Raw genomic sequence first — 18162 nt, 5'->3', positions numbered from 1 at the left:
TGTACAGTTTCTGACACTTAATAAAAGTATTGCCCTTTTCCCAAAACTCTGTACCACTCACACAAAGTAGGTTTTATGTGTTCGTTATATTGCCTGAAACACATGGATCCCAATTACTTCTGGTTTTTAACTACTATTTATTGTTTATTATGTATAACTCATCTACTCCTCCTAAAAAGCCAAGCTTAGTATTCATATTCATATTCATATTTAATAAATGACAAAAATAAGACCCAGACAGGATAAGTGACTTGTCCAAGGTCACGCATTTAATAAGTGCTTGATCAAGGACTCAAAACCAAATTTTTTTATTAATTTATTTTCCAGTTACTATTGACATATAATATTATATTAGTTTCAGGTGTACAGAATAATAATTAGACATTTATATACCTTATAATCACCCTGATAAATCCAGTACCCATTTGACACTGTGCATAGTTATTAGAATATTATTGACTATATTCCTATGCTGTATTTGCATCCCATGACTATTTTTATAACTGGCGGTTTGTACTCAATTTCTTTTACGTTTTTCACCCATCTCACCAACCCCTACCCACCCATATGGCCACCATCAATTGAAGAAGACAAATCTTTTCCGGCCCCTAAGCTTACAATTTTCTGTACCACACCATAATGCCTTGACTTATCTAATAGTTGATCTCTAAGTAGAAACCAACCAAGAACCTCAATGTGAGATCTATATCCCGATATTAAATTAGGTGCCCTGCCTCAGGAATTTTTAGGGACTTTGAAGAAAGAAAATTGGTCATATGATGAAAATATAACTTTTTGTGTAAGTTGAATACATAATTGTACTTCAAAATCTTAATTAAATATTAGGCTAAATAGCCCTGGCTGGTGTGGCTCAGTGGATTGAGCGCAGGCCTGCAAACCAAAGAAAGGGTCGCCAGTTTGATTCCCAGTCAGGGCACATGCCTGGGTTGCAGGCCCGGTCCCCAGTAGGGGGTGCATGAGTAGCAACCACACATTGACATTTCTGTCCCTCTTTTTTCTCCCTGACCCTTTCTGTCTAAAAATAAATAAATAAAATCTTTTTAAAAGTTAGGCTAAATAGAATCCTTATTCTGTTGGTTGCTGTTACTTTCTCCCTAGGAGTTGAAAGGAAAAGAAGAAAAGACATTGTCACTACAGAATTACCATTTTTTATTCCGAGAGCTGGACATGGAGGTCTTCTCTATTCTGCATTGTGGTCTTGTGACCAAGTTCATCTTAGATACTGAAATGCACACTGAAGTAAGTGACAGCAGTAAGATCCCAGAATTTAATCTTCTTTCAAAAAGTGCCTCAGGTCTATTCTTATTTCAAAAAGAACAACAATGACATTGAGAGAAGTCAGACTCTGACTCTCAAAGCCTTTATTTGTGAAAGTAATGGTGAATAAAAACAAACCTAAATTAAATGTGAAGATAAAAAAAAGTAATGATGAATAACCATCTGTCATCTTCATGTTATATCTAACACATCTTGATGTGTTAGACCTTAGAAAAGATCATGGTAATGAGGTGATCCTTATTTTAGTTATTAACAATAAATTGTTTAGATTACTTTCGTAGAGCAGCTGTTCTAGTTTGTAGAGGTCAATGCTATTTTCACTTTTTCATGACATTTAGTCAGCATCCATGAGATGCTTATCAAGACTTTTGTGTTTGCCAGTAGTCTAGACATTGGCACTTCAGTAGTACATACAGCATGATACTTGCCTTCAAATAGTTCATAATCTAATACAGGAAGTAGACATAACTAGCAGTATGTGCTATGTTGATGGTCTGAACCAAGTACCAATGAAACTGAGGAAAGAATGGTATTTATGAGGTTAGAAGAAGAGGACATATTCACAGAAAAGCTAACTTTTGGTATGGGATTTCACCAGAGAATAGAGGTTTGCCAGGTTAAAAAGTTCAGAAATACCATGGATTTTTTATAAGAATGTAAGCTCCTTCAGAATAGACAGTTTTGTTGTTTTTGATCTTTCTACATCAGCTTGTAGTTGGAGATTCACCATAAATGTATACTAAGTGAACAGTTTGAAGTAATACTATGTTTTGACCCATTCTGTGTCTAGTAATGTAATATACACTTATAGGGATCCTGTCCATCAAAACATTAGGGGAAAGAAAATATGAAAGGATTATTTAATGAACAAAGAAAAGTGAAATTCCCTTGAGTTAGTCATTTTTTATTTCAAAGTACTTTGGGAATGTAACTCAGCTCCACAGCTGGAAGGATACACAGAGACATTTATTTCTAGAGAAAAAATATGTCTTCCAAAGCTATACTACCTATGTAAATTTTGTTTTAATAATTTGACATTTTATTTTACTTAATAAATGCTTAGCTTTTTTTTTGGTGACGTAGCGCAACAGCCATTTATTTATATGAGGTGGGGGGAGTTTTCCCCTTTTTTCGTTATGGTCTGATTTTTCACCCATTGGGAAGACTAAATATAAAATGTGCTTCCCCAAAATAGATGGCTAGGACATGCTTGGAATTATTCGTTTCTTATTCCTTGTGACAGGCTACAGAAGTTGTACAACTTCAGCCTCCCGAGCTGCTTTTCTTGCTGGAAGATCTCTCCCATAAGGTGGAGAATGTGCTGACACCTTCTGTTGCCAAGAGAGTTCCCTTCTTCAAGGTTAGTATAGGCAGAAGCACAGGCATTTGCCTTAGTGGTTTTGAGAAAAAGGAGGTTTTATTAGTGAATAAGTTGGCACTTTCTGTGGCATTGTCTTTGGGTCACTGGGTAACATGATGACAGCCTTATTGCAGACCATATTCACTTTGCTTTAGAAAAGAACTGTGAAACAGAGAAAACAATAAACCCACCCAGAACAGGAAATGTATTTCTAAATGCCCCAAGCATTCCTGAATGCTATTCCGTACTTGGGTTTTGGTTTTAACAGCCTCCCAAATTAAGCCCATGCTCAAGCTTCAGTGTAATAGTTAATTGTCTAGAGAAGGCCAGAACCTTCAATGTATATGTAATATGCAATGTTCCGTAGCATTTGGTGAAGCAGTTGGATGATGCACACAACAAAATGTGAAAATTTTAGCCCTGGCCAGGTTAGCCCCAAAAGGTTGCAGGTTTAATTCTCAGTCAGGGCACATGCCTGGGTTGTGGGTTCGATTCCCTGCTGGAGCACATATGGAAAGCAAGCAGTTGATGTTTTTCTTACACATCAATGTTTCTCTCTCCCTAAAATCAATAAAAACATATCCTTGGATGAGGTTGTTTTTTGTTTGTTTGTTTTTAAGTGAAAATCTTAAGTATAAACATTTAAACATTAACACATCTAGTTACTTGATGTGTTACTCTAGTTTCTTTCTTGTTTGTACTCTTTATTTGCTCTATATTCTTATCAACCTAAATGATTTCTGTTTCTGTATGAGCTTTGTTTCATTACTAATTGTGGGTCTATAGACTTCTCAAATACTGGCCATACTCTACAAAAGCCAATGTCTTTGTTATATGATGAAAGAGTAAGATCCCTCTATTACAAAAGAGTCTTAGGCAAGCATTTAATTAGTTTATCCACCCCTACCTGGTGACGTAGGTTTAACTAAACCCCTTAATAAACTTTTAATTTCAGATAAACTATCCAACTGTTCCTTCCCCAGTAACTCTGAATTTATTATAGAGTAAAGGAAGCCCGAATATTGGATTGTCACATCTCCAGCAGAGATCCGGCCAAGAAATTGCTCATTGTATTGTTCAGTTGCTGACCCCAATGTGTAGCCACCTGGAGAACATTCACAACTATTTTCAGGTCAGAATCCTATCTTATTATTATAGAGAATTAGAAATCACCGAGTTAACAAGATACTTTATTTTTGGCTAAGAAATATTGAAAAAATTAGGGCAATTGCTGAAGCAACTTGTTCTAAAAGCATTTTTTTCTTTCAGTGCTTAGCTGCTGAGAATCACAGTGTAGTTGATGGACCAGGAATTCAAGTTCAAGAGCACGAAATAATGTCTTCCTGCTATCAGAGGCTACTGCAGATTTTTCATGGGCTTTTTGCTTGGTGAGTATGTGGAAGGTACATTAGGTAGAAATTATCCAGTAGTATTTGCTTTTACTTGATAGTCACCAAGGAACTGAGGTATAGAAAAGAAGGAAAAGGCTCCAAAAGCCTTATGTAAATATGGTGCTTATTTTGGGAGTGTATTTGTCTGCATCATTTCATTTGATCTTGCACCCTCTTTGTCTTAGGGAGTTGCTATTAACTCATTTGAAAATTAGATGGCTTGCTGTTGGCTAGCTTGTAACAAATCTGGCCATCTTATTCTCAGCTGAGTTTGCTGGAGCAAGCTTTTTGTAGTAACATTGGAGAGATTGTTACTTAAAAAGTTGTAACTAAACAAGTTATGGATAAATTCCAGATTATGTGGTAAAAAGCTGAGCACAGTTAGAGCTGGGGTATTTGTGGGTGCCTTCATGGAAGCAGTGGAAGGTCAGTAGGCCCTCGAAGGGTAGATCACCTTTGGGGAGGTAAAGGAAAGGGTCGGAAGGCACAGCATAGATGAAAGTAGAAATAAGGAAGTGTGTTCCTTAAATGCTTTTGTTCCTCAGGGCTGGAGCCCTGGCCCCTCTTTTCTCATAAGTTTCTTGGGCTGTGTCACCCAAGCTTAAATTTGTGCTAAAACTTGTCTTCTGAGCTACAGGCATTTTTTTAAAGATTTTATTTATTTATTTATCTTTAGAAGGGAAGGAGAGAGGGAGAGAAACCTCAGTGTATGATTGCCCCTCGTGCGTCCCCTACTGGGAACTGGTCTGCAACCCAGGCATGTGCCCTGACTGGGAATCAAACCATGATCCCCTGGTTCGCAGGCCCGCGCCCAATCCACTGAGCCACACCAGCCAGGGCCCGAGCTATAGGCATTTATGTCCAACTGCCTATGCAACAACCCTCTTAGATGTGTCGTTGACACCTCAGTCATCACATGCAAAACAAAATGTATCATCCTCACCACTTTTTTGTCTGGCTAGGGAAATGGCACCAGCAGCTCTCTGGGCCAGAAACCAGGAGTTATTCTTTGTCCCGTCCTCTATTATCTGCTTTTTTCTCTCTCCCACATCTGACCACGAAATCCTGTTGATTTTACCTTCTAAATAGCCGTTTCATTCTTCACTGTTTCCAGACTCCTTTCATCTCTCACCAGTATAGACAAGTTTCACAGCTGGTCTCTCTGCCTCCAGTTGCCCTCCCTTGGTCCATTCTTTATGCTACCGTCAGAGTAATCTTCCCAACACAAACTGTCTTATCCTACCCCAGCTGTGGTTTCTGATTGCCCTTAGATTATTTTTTTAGTTCAAACTCTTTTACCTAGCCTCTAAGACCTTTTATTATCTGAGTCTTGCTCTTCCACTCATTGTCTTATACTCTGCTCTCTAGTTCTACGGAATTAATTTCAGCACCCTATACAGTTTTCACCTGGAAGGATTCATGCATACTCATCCTTCTACCAGGATCTCCGCCCTCCTTGATCCCCAGTCTTTTCTAACTCATCCTTGAAACCTGTGTTTAAACTTTCTTAGGGGCATCTTCTCTGACCCTGAGGGCCAGGTAAGCCTCCTTTCTACCTCTCCAACCCCCAGCTCTCTTCTGTTATTCTGGTATCCTCTTAGGATAAAACTTATTCCATGTTAATATAATTACTTGTTCATTTGTCTTCCTTCCTAGACTCTGAGCTCTCCGAGGGCCAAGACCAGTCATTGTTGTATCTTTAGTTCTTAAGAACAGTGCATGACTAAAGATTTGAATAGATGCTTCATCAGGGAGATATATGTATGGTAAATAAACACATGCAGAGATATTTGTTAGTATTAGTTATTTAGGAAATGCAAGTTAAAAATCACTGCATGGCTAAATTAAAAAGATTTACTCTGCAAAATGTTGGCAAAGATGCGGAGCAACCAGAACTCTCACAGGCTGCTGGTGAGACTATAAATTGATACAGCTACTTTTAAAAACTTTTTTAGTTTGTTTATTTATTTGTTTGTTTGTTTAAATTATTTATCTTTAGAGAGGAAGGGAAGGAGAGAGGGAGAGAAATATCAATGTGTGGTTGCCTCTCGTTGCATCCCCTGCTGGGAACTGGCCTGCAACTCAGGCATGTGCCCTGACTGGGAATCGAACTGCAGTCCTTTGGTTCACAGGCCTGTGCTCAATCCACTGAGCTACACCAGCCGTGGCTATTTATTTATTTATTTATATATTTTTAATTTTAATTGTTGTTCAAGTACAGTTTTATGCCTTTTACTCCCATCCAAGCCTATTCCCCCAGCCCTCCCCACCCCCTCCATTTCCACCCGCCACCCTTGTTGTTGTCCATGTGTCCTTATACTTGTTCCTGTAAACCCTTCCTCTTTTCCCCTGAAAGTCCCTCCCCTCTCCCCTCTGGTCACTGTCAGCCTGTCTCTCTTTCAGTGTCTTTGGTTATATTTTGCCTGTATTTTTTAGTTTCTTAAGAAGTTAGATACCTACCATACAACCCAGCCATTCCACTTCCAGGTATTTACCCAAGGGAAATAAAAGCATATGTTTACAGAGTGTCTCGTGCATGAATGTTTACAGCAACTCTATTTGTGGTATCCCCAGACTGGAAACAACTCCATTCCATGTTCATCAAATGGTGAATGGATAAGCCCTGGCTGGCATAGCTCAGTGGATTGAGCGCGGGCCTGCGAACCAGACGGTCGTGGTTTGATTTCCAGTCAGGGCACATGCCTGGGTTGCAGGCCGGTTCTTTGCAGGCTAGCTACCAGCAGGGGACGCACAAAAGGCAACCATACATTGATGTTTCTCTCCCTCTTTCCTTCCCCTCTAAAGATAAAGAAATAAATAAAATCTTTTTTTAAAAAAAGATGAATGGATAAATTGTGGTATGTCCATATAGTAGAGTACTGCATGCAACAACATGGGTAAAAAAAGAATTATCCTGAATAAAAAGCAAGCCCATGAGAGTATATAGTATTTGATCCCATTTATATGAAATTCTAGAAAAATCATACAGTTGTGTAGTGACAGAAAACGGATCAACGGTTGCCTAGCATTGTGCGGGAGAATGGAGGGATAGATTACAAAGGAATATAAGGAAATGTTTGGCTGTAATGGATATGTTCATTATTTTCATTGTGGTGATGGCTTCATAAGTTTATATGTAAGCCACCTAATCAAATTCAGCATTTTAAATACATGCAGTTTACTGCATTTCATTTTACCTCAATAAAGCTGCCCCCCAAATAAAAGAACAGAATCTGACCTATATCCAAAATAAACTTAGAGAAAGGAAGAAAGACTACCACTGGTGAAGTGATCTAGTTCCTAGATCTAGAGGAGCAGATCTAGGGGGTCAGATTGTGCTGGGCCGTGAAGGTTAGGCAGAAGAATTTGAATGTTGTCCAGGGAAGCAATTTTGAAGTTTCATGACCACACCATGATATGATGAAAGCAGTATTTTAGGAAATCCTCTTGATAGCAGTGCGAAGGGAGATTGAAAAGGAATGCAAAAGGGCCAGTCAAAGGGTGTCACCATAGTCTGTGCATGATAATAAGGGCCTGACTTGCAATGAGGGCTTGGCTTGGAAAGGGTGGGCTGGAGGAAAGATAATTTGAGGATAGAATAGTTAAGACTTACTAATATAGAAGAAGGAATAAGTTCTTTATTGACTATCTACTGTGGATTAGACATTGATTTAGCAATTTGACAAAATTATTTCTATTTTTGTGTGGGAGAGGGGAGACAGACTTATCTCTAGAATGTAGGGAATGAAGAGAAGTTCATTGAGTGAAGTTTTAGTTTCCCTTGAAACTAAACCTAGGTGGGCTGTTCGATCTTTAAGAAAAGACATTTGACTTCTAGCCTGGTGCTCAGAGCTGTGACTGGATTTGGCACTTGAGTACTTTGATATTTCAGTTTTGCTTTTTCTTCTATTGACTGACTGATGGTATAGACTGGAAACCAACATCTTCAAATGCTGTCCAGGCAATATTCCTGAAACTAAGCTAAACCATCTTACTTTGATTTTCCTTTAGGAGTGGATTTCTTCAACCTCAAAATCAGAATTTACTATACTCAGCCCTCGGGGTCCTTACAAACCGACTGAAACCAAGAGAGCCTGACCAGTCCTTGGAGGAACTACTTAGGTGGGTCTGATTATATATATATCCGAAAGAGTTTGCCAAGAAACTCCTAGGAATAAGATTTCTTGGAAATAACTTGGATATTTCTTGGTAATTATGAGGGAAATTGATATTTTTAGCTGCTTTTCCTCAGTTATATGAGCATCTGTCTTCTGTACTCATAAATCCTGAAGCATTAGAAACTATTAAACAAATCATTCTGTGTCTTCACACATCTTTTAGTATGTAAAGTTTGCCTTTTCAGGTAATGATGGTGACAGTACTGACTATCTGCACTCAACTCTTGATTATCTGGAGTCCTATTCTGTCTCCCAGTAGGACTGGGTAATTAGGTAGCAGCTAGTTATTACTGGCTGCCTGCCTGCACCCTTCCCCCAATCTTAGCAAAAAAGGAACCAAGGTAGAGGGCTGGGCAGTGGAGGAGGTAGCTGAGGAGAGCTAAGGGGCGTGGCTCCCAGCCTGCTCTCCCAGCTTCACCTGCCCTGATAGCCTACCAGAGTGTCCAACCTTTTGGTATCTCTGTGCCATGCTGGAATAATAGTTGTCTTGGGCCACACATTAAATACAATGTGGTATGTTAACACAAAAAAATCTCATGTTTTGTGTTGGGCCACATTCAACAGCCATCCTGGGCTGCATGTGGTGCACAAACTGCAGGTTGGACACCCTGGCTAGGCTATCACTAGGTCTGCAGTCAGTGCTTATCATCTCTACCTTTAAGGCAGGACTCTTTTCTTTTTCTTTTTCTTTTTCTTTGTTTCTTTCATTTTTTATTTTTGTTTTTTGAGAGAGAGAAGAAGGGAGTGAGAAAGAGAGAGAGAGAAACATTGATGGGTTGCTTCTCATACACCCCCAACCAGGGACCTGGCCTGCAACCCAAGCATGTTCCCTGACTGGGAATCAAACTGGTGACCCTTTGGTTCACAGGCTGGCGTTCAATCCACTGAGCCACACCGGCCAGGGTGCTCTTTTATTTTCAATATAGTTCTTTTAAATTTGTTTTACCTCCTTCCCACCCACCAATTAATCAGGAATTGACTCTAGTTTAATTTCAGTTACAGTTTTTGATTAATGTGATTCCCGTCTCCCATTACTTCAGTGTCCTGACAGCGACTGCATATGGCAGGGGCGTCAAACTCATTTTCACTGGGGGCCACATCAGTCTCACAGCTGCCTTCAAAGGGTTGAATGTAAAATCAGCTCCTTAACAGTTAAGGAGTAGTTACATTTATACAGTCTTAAAATTATTTTGGCCCTTTGAAGGCAGTCACGAGGCTAATGTGGCCCCTGGTGAAAATGAGTTTGATACCCCTGGTATATGGTATATTTAACAAAAGCTCTGCTTTAGCCCTGATCTGTGTGGGTTGGTTGGGTGTCATCCTGCAGAACAAAAAGTTGCCAGTTCAGTTTCCACCCAGGGCACATGCCTGAGTTGTGGCCCTGGTTTCCGGCTCGGGCAAGTTCCAGAGGCAGTCAATTGATGTTTCTCTCCCTCTCTTTCTCCCTCCCTTCCCCTCTTTCTAAGAATAAGTAAAGACCTTAAAATAAAAAAAATACATGAAAGGAAAATTTTCTTTAAAAAAAATAAAAGCTTTGCTTTATAATTTCCTTTTACCTTGTCCTGTGAACCTAGAATTTAAACATTTTTCAAATGTGTTGCTTAAGGCCTTAAAGAGCAAATCATTAATCCAGGGCTGCACATATAAACATGATCTACACTAGCACTTGGGAATCTTGGTATACATGACCCCTTCAAGGCCAGCATTCCACCCACTGGACTCTGTACTGCCCTGGCTTTCTCCATACAAAATTAATAGTTCTCAATCAAGTTCTTGAAAGAAGGTTACTACTAATGCACCTGAAAATGAGGACTCTGTTTAACCGTCAGACACTTAAGTAGACTTGGACAATTCATAGATTTGGATAACACTTGTGATGCTGTTGTTTTCTTGTCTCCTTACAGCCAAAGCTTCCAATACTTGCAGAATTTCCATCACAGCATTCCCAGTTTCCAGTCTGCTCTTTATCTCATCAGACTTTTGATGGTCATTTTGGAGAAATCTACATCTCCTACTCAGAACAGAGGAAAAATTGGTGATGGACCCAGATCTAATTTTTTTTCTTCATAATAAGATTAATAACTCAAGCTTATAAACTTGGGGCTTCCTAGGACCTTGTATATACATTTTACATGTAAATCCCCATAACTATGGATGTGCCCTCTTGCTATACAAGAAGGACATTTCCCCAGAAGGAGCTATGACTAATCTCTGGTCAAATTGCTTAGTCTGGTTAGTTCAGTTGGCTAGAGAATTTTGTTTGGCCTCCATTTATTCCTATCCTTCCGTTATTTTATTTTATTTAATTATTTGAGCCATTTGACAAAAAGGAACATAAACCATGTGGTTAATAAAATGGGAGAAAAGGGAGAAATCAGGATTAAGTGTAAAGAAAGGCCTGCCTTCATCATTTTTTCTTTTAACTGCCTTTTATCATAGCTTTTGGAATGCAGCTTATTGATTATACGTACTAATTGGCAACACAGAAAGCAAGGGAAAAAATGCAAAATGGTCCTTTGTTATTCCTTGTTGGTTAAAGGGGTGGATTTTTATTTACATCTGTGAGGCGGCTACCGCTTATTGGCTTGCCCAGGAGGAACGAGATTGGCTTTCTCACTGCCGAGTAGCATTCCCTTTCTGTGTATGTGTATCAAGACCGGGTGAGGGGGTGGGACGTGTTGGGTCTTAGATTATTTTTCTGATAGAAGGGCCAGTGGAACTGGAACCCATGGCAGCTTTTTTCAAATTGTCCGTTAGACCAGGAACTTTATAGTAAGTAGAAAAGAATAATTCTTTTGATCACTAATCATCTCTAAAAGCCTGAAAAACAGAATGAGGTCTATTTTCCACATGAGAGAACTTTGTCTTGTTTCTCCAACAGCTTCCCTGGCCAAACATTTCCTCTGTCGGGTGTGGCCAAGTGGGGAGAAAGAAAAGAGCAGCATCCCTAACGACCAGCTCCATGCTTTGCTGAGGTCCGTGCTCCCTTTCTTTCCGTGAGCCCAGTAGTCTCCTGTTTCACCATTGCGGGGTCCCTCATCTGGTTAAAGACAGCAGTTACCTGGGTTAGGGAGAACTTGGAAGCAATGAAGTAGATGGAAATGAATAAAATTTGGAAAAGGTAGATCATAAGATCCTCTAGTTCCGTTTTCTAGTCAGCTAGTTTCTTATCGAATCAAGGAGGAAATCTGCAGTTGTATCCTGCCTTGTTAAGCAGCAAATCAGATATTTATTTATTGTCTGCAATATCTGAGACACATTCATCACTTCTAAGGTGTCTGAATGCATTCCTAATTCAGACATGTTCTTACCTCCTGTCATATATCTGGAATGTTTTTTAAATTTTTAAAAAATATTTTATTTATTTATTTTTAAACAGAGGGGAAAGGAGGTAGAAAAGAGGGAGAGAAACATCAGTGTGTGGTTACCTCTTGCATGCCCACAACCTGGGACCAGGCCCACAACCTAAGCATGTGCCATGAGTGGGAATTGAACCAGCAAACCTTTGGTTCATAGACCAGTGCTCAGTCCACTGAGCCACACCAACCAGGGCTATTTAAAAATTTTTTAATGTCAGTAGTTGTTGTAGAGCTTAATACCTAGTAGTATCTCAAGAAAGAAATCTTGGTTTAGGAATTCTATAACGTGTTCATATTCCTGTGGCTCTCAATGCAGCATCTACCTGGAGCACACAGACAGTGTTCTGAAGGCCATAGAGGAGATTGCTGGTGTTGGTGTCCCAGAACTGATCAACTCTTCTAAAGATGCATCTTCCTCCACATTCCCTACACTGACCAGGTAAGGGAGTCTCTCCTCTGGTTCTTTCCCTAAGTTAGAATTACACCATCCAATATATGTGGTTTCCAAGTTACTGCCTTACTCTCCAGCTGATTCTGATACAGATGGTAGATAACAGTCACTTATTTAACACATGGAATGTCTACTGTGCATTCTTTCCAAGGGGCTCTCAGCCAGACTGTGAAAGGACCTTATTGAGGAATGAATTTTTAGTCTTTACAGTCTTAAAAGGCAATGAATCTTTAGTCACTAAACTTCTATCAGCACTTAACAAAATATGAGATTATTTTAACCACCTGTAAAAGGATGAAGTGATTTTGGTATTAATTATGTATGTCTCAGTGGGTTTTGTGTCTTATAATATTAATGGTTACTTTACATTCCTGTAGTATTTACAGTTTATAAACCACTTAAACATTCTGTATCTCACTTGATTCTTTTGAGGATTCTGTGAGGTATAGGTATTTTAACCCTATTTTACTGATGAGGAAAATGAGGGTTAGAGGGGAAAGTTGCTCAAGCTTATATAGGCAATAAAGTAAATATGGAACTAGGAATCTGAAGTTGGATCTTCTCACCATTACTTCACTGCTATTTCCATACCACCACACTAGCTTCCTTTATACAATTAATGCCATTGTTTCACAGGGCATCTTATTGGACTCATTTCTAAATTCTTATCACTCCCCCATCCTCTTACAGTGTACCCCAACGAAAGGACATTCAGAGAGACTGGGAAGGAAGTGACTTTTTGTTCCTTGGCTTTTTTCCCCAGAAAGTTCTTTCTAACCAGTGCACTATTGTGTGGGCCCCCATGCCCTTCCCCTCTTCTAGGCATACCTTTGTCATTTTCTTCCGTGTGATGATGGCTGAACTACAGAAGACGGTCAAAGGTCTTCAGGCTGGCACAGCAGCAGACTCGCAGCAGGTGAGTCAAATACCCCCCCTTAGGAAATAGACTTTGGGTTACAGGAAGTCCTCAATATCATTGATAGGTTCTTGAAAACTGCACCCTTCAGCAAAATTTTGTGTAACTAAACCAATTTTACCATAGGCTAATTGATATAAATAAGAGTTGGTTTCTACATCATATTCCTGGCCACAAAAGCATTAACAGACTTCTAAATAGAGACCCAAAACAGTCCCTGGCCAGGTGACTCAGTTGATTATAATGTCGTCCCAATACACCAAGGTTGTAGGTTCAATCCCCAGTCAGGGCACATAAAATAATCAACCACTGAATGCATAAATTAGTGGAACAATAAATTGTTGTTTCTCTCTGTCTAAAATCATCAATTTTTAAAAAAGATTCTCTTGCCCTGGCTGGTGTAGCTCAGTGGATTGAGCATGGGCCTCTGAACCAAAAAAAGATCGCGGTTCAATTCCCAGTCAGGGCACATTGCCTGGGTTGCAGGCCAGTTCCCAGCAGGGGATGCACAAGAAACAACCATACATTGATATTTCTCTCTCCCTCTCTCCTTCCCTTCTCTTCTAAAGATAAATAAATAAAATATTTTTAAAAAGATTCTCTTTTAAAAAAAGATCCAAAACACTTCTAATATTAAACATTAAAATAAATGTGAGCTATACATATATTTAAGAAAGGTAGCCCTGGCTGGTGTAGCTCAGTGGATTGAGCGCAGGCCTGTGACTCAGACAATTGCGGTTCGATTCCCAGTCAGGACACATGCCTGGGTTGCAGGCCAGTTCCCTGCAGGCCAATTCCCAGCAGGGGATCCACGAAAGGCAACCATACATTGTTGTTTCTCTCCCTCTCTCCTTCCCTTCCCCTCTAAAGATAAATAAATAAAATCTTTAAAAAAAAAAGAAAAAAAGGTTATATACTTGAACATCAACAACAATAATAATAAAAGAAAGATTATAAAAGCAAGTAAGATAATTATTTTCCAGCCCACTTATGCAAGTTCAGAGTCAGAATAGCCAGACCCAATCTTGGCAGCTCAGGACTCAAGGAGAGAGCCTTTTATGAACAGGACGCCCTTCCATTTCAGGGCCACTCACACACACTCACTCAGATTGGAACATTAGACACACCATTTAAGCTAATGTGCACATCTTTGGGATATGGGAGGAAACTGGTATACATGGAAAAACCTACTTAGACATAGGAAAAACATGCAAACCCCACACAGAAAGTGGCTCCAGTGGTGAATTGATTTTTTTTCCCCTCATTACAACAAAATGACATTGAACGGCCCTGGCTGGTGTGGCTCAGTGGACTGAGTTCTGGCCTGTGAACCAAAGGGTCACCAGTTCAATTTCCAGTCAGGGCACATGCCTGGGTTGTGGCCAGGCTCCCCAGTAGGGGGCACACAAGAGACAACCACACATTGATGTTTCTCTTCTCTTCCCCTCTGTCTAACAATAAATTAATAAAGTCTTTTTTAAAAAAATGACATTGAACAAAATGTCTTTATTCAAGGATCTAGTGTACTTCCTTGGGTCCAGGGTTTCTCCTAAGCTATTTCCTTTGATTTACTGAGATCCAGAATTCTTTTCAAAGATTGCCTGGCTTAATTTCCTTTCCTTCTAGCTGTAGTAAGATTGGGCTCTGCTTTCCCTGGTTACTGTGCAGAAAAAAGCTTGGACTATTCCATAGGCCCTAGTTCTGGGAAAAAATGTCTTTAGTTGCAGTTTCATGTACCAGCACTGTGCTGCTTGTAAGCTGCCATGAGGTGAGCAAGCCTGTTTGCCATGCAGTGGTCCTGGGCCTTGGTAGCCTGCTAACCAGAACTAAGCTGGGACTGCTAACAGCGTGGACTACCACAGGAAATCAGAGAAGCCACAGGGAGCTCATGGCCAATAGGTATATTTCAGAGGCTTTCTTCTACCTGGAAATTACTGAAAAGGAGTCAGCTCATTAGAAAGTCTTTATAAGCCGAAAGTCGATTTTATTAGATATACATAGGCCTTAGAACCATCTTGGGGATGCACTAGTTGCCACATCTTTTTAAGAGGGTAGTTGGCTTAAATCTCTGAATAGTTGTATAATTCAAGAACCATGTACTAGTAGTACAGATGGAGACATATTTGATTGTGATTCAGAGAGGCTTGTATATTTGGTTCAGATTCATGAAGAGAAGCTCTTCTACTGGAACATGGCTGTTAGAGACTTCAGTATCCTCATCAACCTGATAAAGGTGAGTATGGAGATTCCTTGACCCATCTCACTGGTTGACTGCAGAAACCAGCAAGGGTCCTGGTTTCCAACATGGACTCTCCCTGCTCCTCTCCCCACCCTTTCTTGGGCACCTGCTCTCTGTCTTCTTCCCTTGTGCCCTACCCATCCTGGGTAATCCCTTCTCTCCCAGGCAATGTCTTTTTCCTTCTCTCCCTTCCTCCTTATCATCTGTGCCACAATACATACTATTTAATGGCTCCTTCCACATGTCATCCCCCACTCTCTCACCTAACCTTGGGTCCGCTCTGATCTGGCACATCCCCTCCTGTCTCCCTCTTCCAACCATGAATGCCTTCTTTATCTCGCAGTACACTCTGCTCTCACCCACTCTCTGATTTTGCTCAGGCTGTTCGCCTAGCTTAGAATGCTGTATTCTCCTTTCCACCTCTTATCCACTCTTCCTTAAGGCTTCAGATCACTACAATGCCCTCTTCTTTGCATCCCCAGCTGGAATCCAATTCTTGTTCCCCTTTCCTCCCCTCATTCTTTTCTTGAACTTTAATTATGGTGATTGCTTTATTCTACTTTGTGATTAATTTAACCGTTACCAGGCCTTCCTCATTTTAGAATACAACACTCAGCTGTGCTTTGCACAATGAGAAAGAGGCCAGGGTACTCAGTGGAGCATACCTCAGCTTTGGTTTCTTGCCTTTCATCTCTCCAGGTGTTCGATAGTCGTCCTGTTCTACACGTGTGCTTGAAGGTGAGCGACTGAGTGGGACCTCTTTGATATTTATCTTTCCTGTGGATCTCTCTAGTTAGTGCCTCAGCTGGGAAGAATTTCATACTTTGCTCACAAGCCAGAGCCTCCAGAATATGTGCTAACAGATGGCACTTTAGAAAAAAAACACTGGATATATTTTCTTTTACTAGTTGGATAACTAGAGAAATTAATTTCCCTGTGAGTTTGAAAACTTTTGGTTTAAGTCTTAGAAATACAAGGAATGGCTTCACGGTAGCTAGCTTTGGGGACAATAGTCACTCCCTGCCATTCCTTCCCAGGCAGCAAGGGAGAAGGAAGAGTACATGATTCCTCTTCTTAACACCCATGGGTGGCTTCATGAATGTGAGAGCCGATACCTCGTAACTGCTGGACTCCTCTCCATGTGAATAGCCCCAGTTAGCCCTAGATTTGATGGTACACCCAGTGGGTTAAAAGCCAGTGAATGTTATGAGAAGAATGCTGCTTCTCCATTCCTGAGTGTTCCTTCCAAGTGGCTGTCACCCCATTCTTATTCCTGTCCTCTCCCTTTTTACTCACTCCACCCTGATGCCGATGGAAAATGGGTGAGTAGGGGGAGTGACTTACCTGATTGGTAAATTTGGCAATTGGGCATGTGCTTTCTCAGCTCTACCCAGTTTTGTCGTCTTGGGAGCAAGTCGTTCTCAAGGAGCTGGGGTTCCCATCTGTTCTTTTGTGCCCTTACTCTTAAGCTGAGCAAGGCCCTGCCCATTGGCTGTGTCTCGGGTAGGTAAGTCTGCCTCATTCTGGGCTTAGTTAGCAGGTTCATGTAGTTTTGCATTAAGCTACATTCTCCGAATTAATCTTTTGGCTCCCTCCCTACTTATTTTTATATATCAAAACAAAATAAAACCCTGGGCTAGATGATGTTATACTGCTTCAGGCAGGGGCCTTTCAGGTGAAAGACCTCAGCTAGAGGTCATCACCAGTGTTTCTTTTATCTTCTTCAGTACGGACGTCTCTTTGTGGAAGTATTTCTGAAGCAGTGTATGCCGCTCCTAGACTTCAGTTTTAGAAAACACCGGGTAAGAACTGAAAGCAGAGAGCAAAAACTTGCTCTGTACGTTTTTTCATAAGGTACATCCATGGTAAAATAACTCTTAAGAAGGGCATGATGGCAGTCCCCTTGCCCAGGTTCTGGACCACAGTTCTACTGGGCACCTTTGCTTCAACTCAACTTTCACCAGAGATGCCCATTTAGACCGAATATTCCAAAGTAGGTTGAATTCAGACACACTCTGGTCAAAACCCACCTTCCTACTTCGCTAGATCTGAGGGTGGTGGTTCTTTCTAACTTGATTTTATTGTGTTGCTATACTCCCAGGAGCTCATTCTTTTGTGCTTCTCTGGTTCTACTTTCAGGAATAATTTTTCTTAAAAAGAACTCACTTGTAGCTCTGACTGGTGTGACTCAGTGGACTGGGTGCCATGCCATCCCATGAACCAAAAAGTCACTGGTTTAACTCTCAGTCAGGGCACGTGCCTGGGTTGCAGGCTATGTCCCCCTGGTTGGGGGTGTGTGAGAGGCAACTAATGGATGTTTTTTTTCACACATTGATGTTTTTCTCCCTCCCTTCCTCTAAAAATAAATAAAATCTTTAAAAAATAAAAAGAACTCACTTGTTTTATAAATTCTTTGCAGTTATAATGGAGGTGGGGTTTTTGTGTTTGTGTGTGTGTGTGTTTTTGTGCGGTTTTTTGACCAAGTGGGATCCAGACCTAGGGTAGTAAAATCAGGGTAGAAACATGATTTCTTACATATATTTGGCCAGCTGAAATTTGCAAAGCATTCTCACAGTATTTGGTTGGTCTCTCATAACCCAGGAAGAGAGGGGGGAGGACAGCTAGACAGTACTTCTTTTTAGGGCCAAATTAAGGTGGTTATTGATATATAGTTGGAACCCACAAGGTTTATCCTCTTTTAAGCCCTTTATTGCAAGGATATCTTGTATCTAAAGTAAAATGAGAGTATTTAAAATGGTGTTTATGAATTTTGTTTATAGGAAGATGTTCTGAGCTTGCTGGAAACCTTCCAGTTGAACACGAGGCTGCTTCATCACCTGTGTGGGCATTCCAAGGTAACGGGGACAGCAGATCACATCACCAGTGTGCCTGTTGGCTTCACCAAAAACTGCAATTGGAAGATACACAGACTTCAGTTCCTGCTTTCTTTTTTATCTGTCTAGAAGAGC

The 18162-nt window shown here is 40.5% G+C and overlaps 1 protein-coding gene across 3 annotated transcripts in view; it reads left to right on the top strand.

The window, feature by feature from the left end:
• The window catches only part of FANCD2 (FA complementation group D2), a 69813-nt gene that overhangs the window by 47011 nt on the left and 4640 nt on the right, over positions 1-18162 (top strand). For all 3 annotated transcript variants that reach the window (XM_037055610.1, XM_037055608.1, XM_037055607.1), the window contains 13 exons: positions 1120-1260; positions 2543-2659; positions 3663-3791; positions 3929-4047; positions 8062-8172; positions 10133-10263; positions 11110-11203; positions 11904-12026; positions 12861-12954; positions 15116-15187; positions 15893-15931; positions 16921-16995; positions 17974-18048. In XM_037055610.1, coding sequence (XP_036911505.1) covers positions 1120-1260; positions 2543-2659; positions 3663-3791; positions 3929-4047; positions 8062-8172; positions 10133-10263; positions 11110-11203; positions 11904-12026; positions 12861-12954; positions 15116-15187; positions 15893-15931; positions 16921-16995; positions 17974-18048 — 1320 coding nt within the window. The remainder of the gene's footprint in view (positions 1-1119; positions 1261-2542; positions 2660-3662; positions 3792-3928; positions 4048-8061; positions 8173-10132; positions 10264-11109; positions 11204-11903; positions 12027-12860; positions 12955-15115; positions 15188-15892; positions 15932-16920; positions 16996-17973; positions 18049-18162) is intronic.

This window comes from Sturnira hondurensis, unplaced genomic scaffold (genome assembly GCF_014824575.4).
Source record: "Sturnira hondurensis isolate 20B ecotype Veracruz unplaced genomic scaffold, ASM1482457v3 Scaffold0008723, whole genome shotgun sequence".
NCBI classification, from domain to species: Eukaryota; Metazoa; Chordata; class Mammalia; order Chiroptera; family Phyllostomidae; genus Sturnira; species Sturnira hondurensis.
Note: the sequence above shows the minus strand (reverse complement) of the source record. Positions and strands in the feature narration are given on the sequence as shown.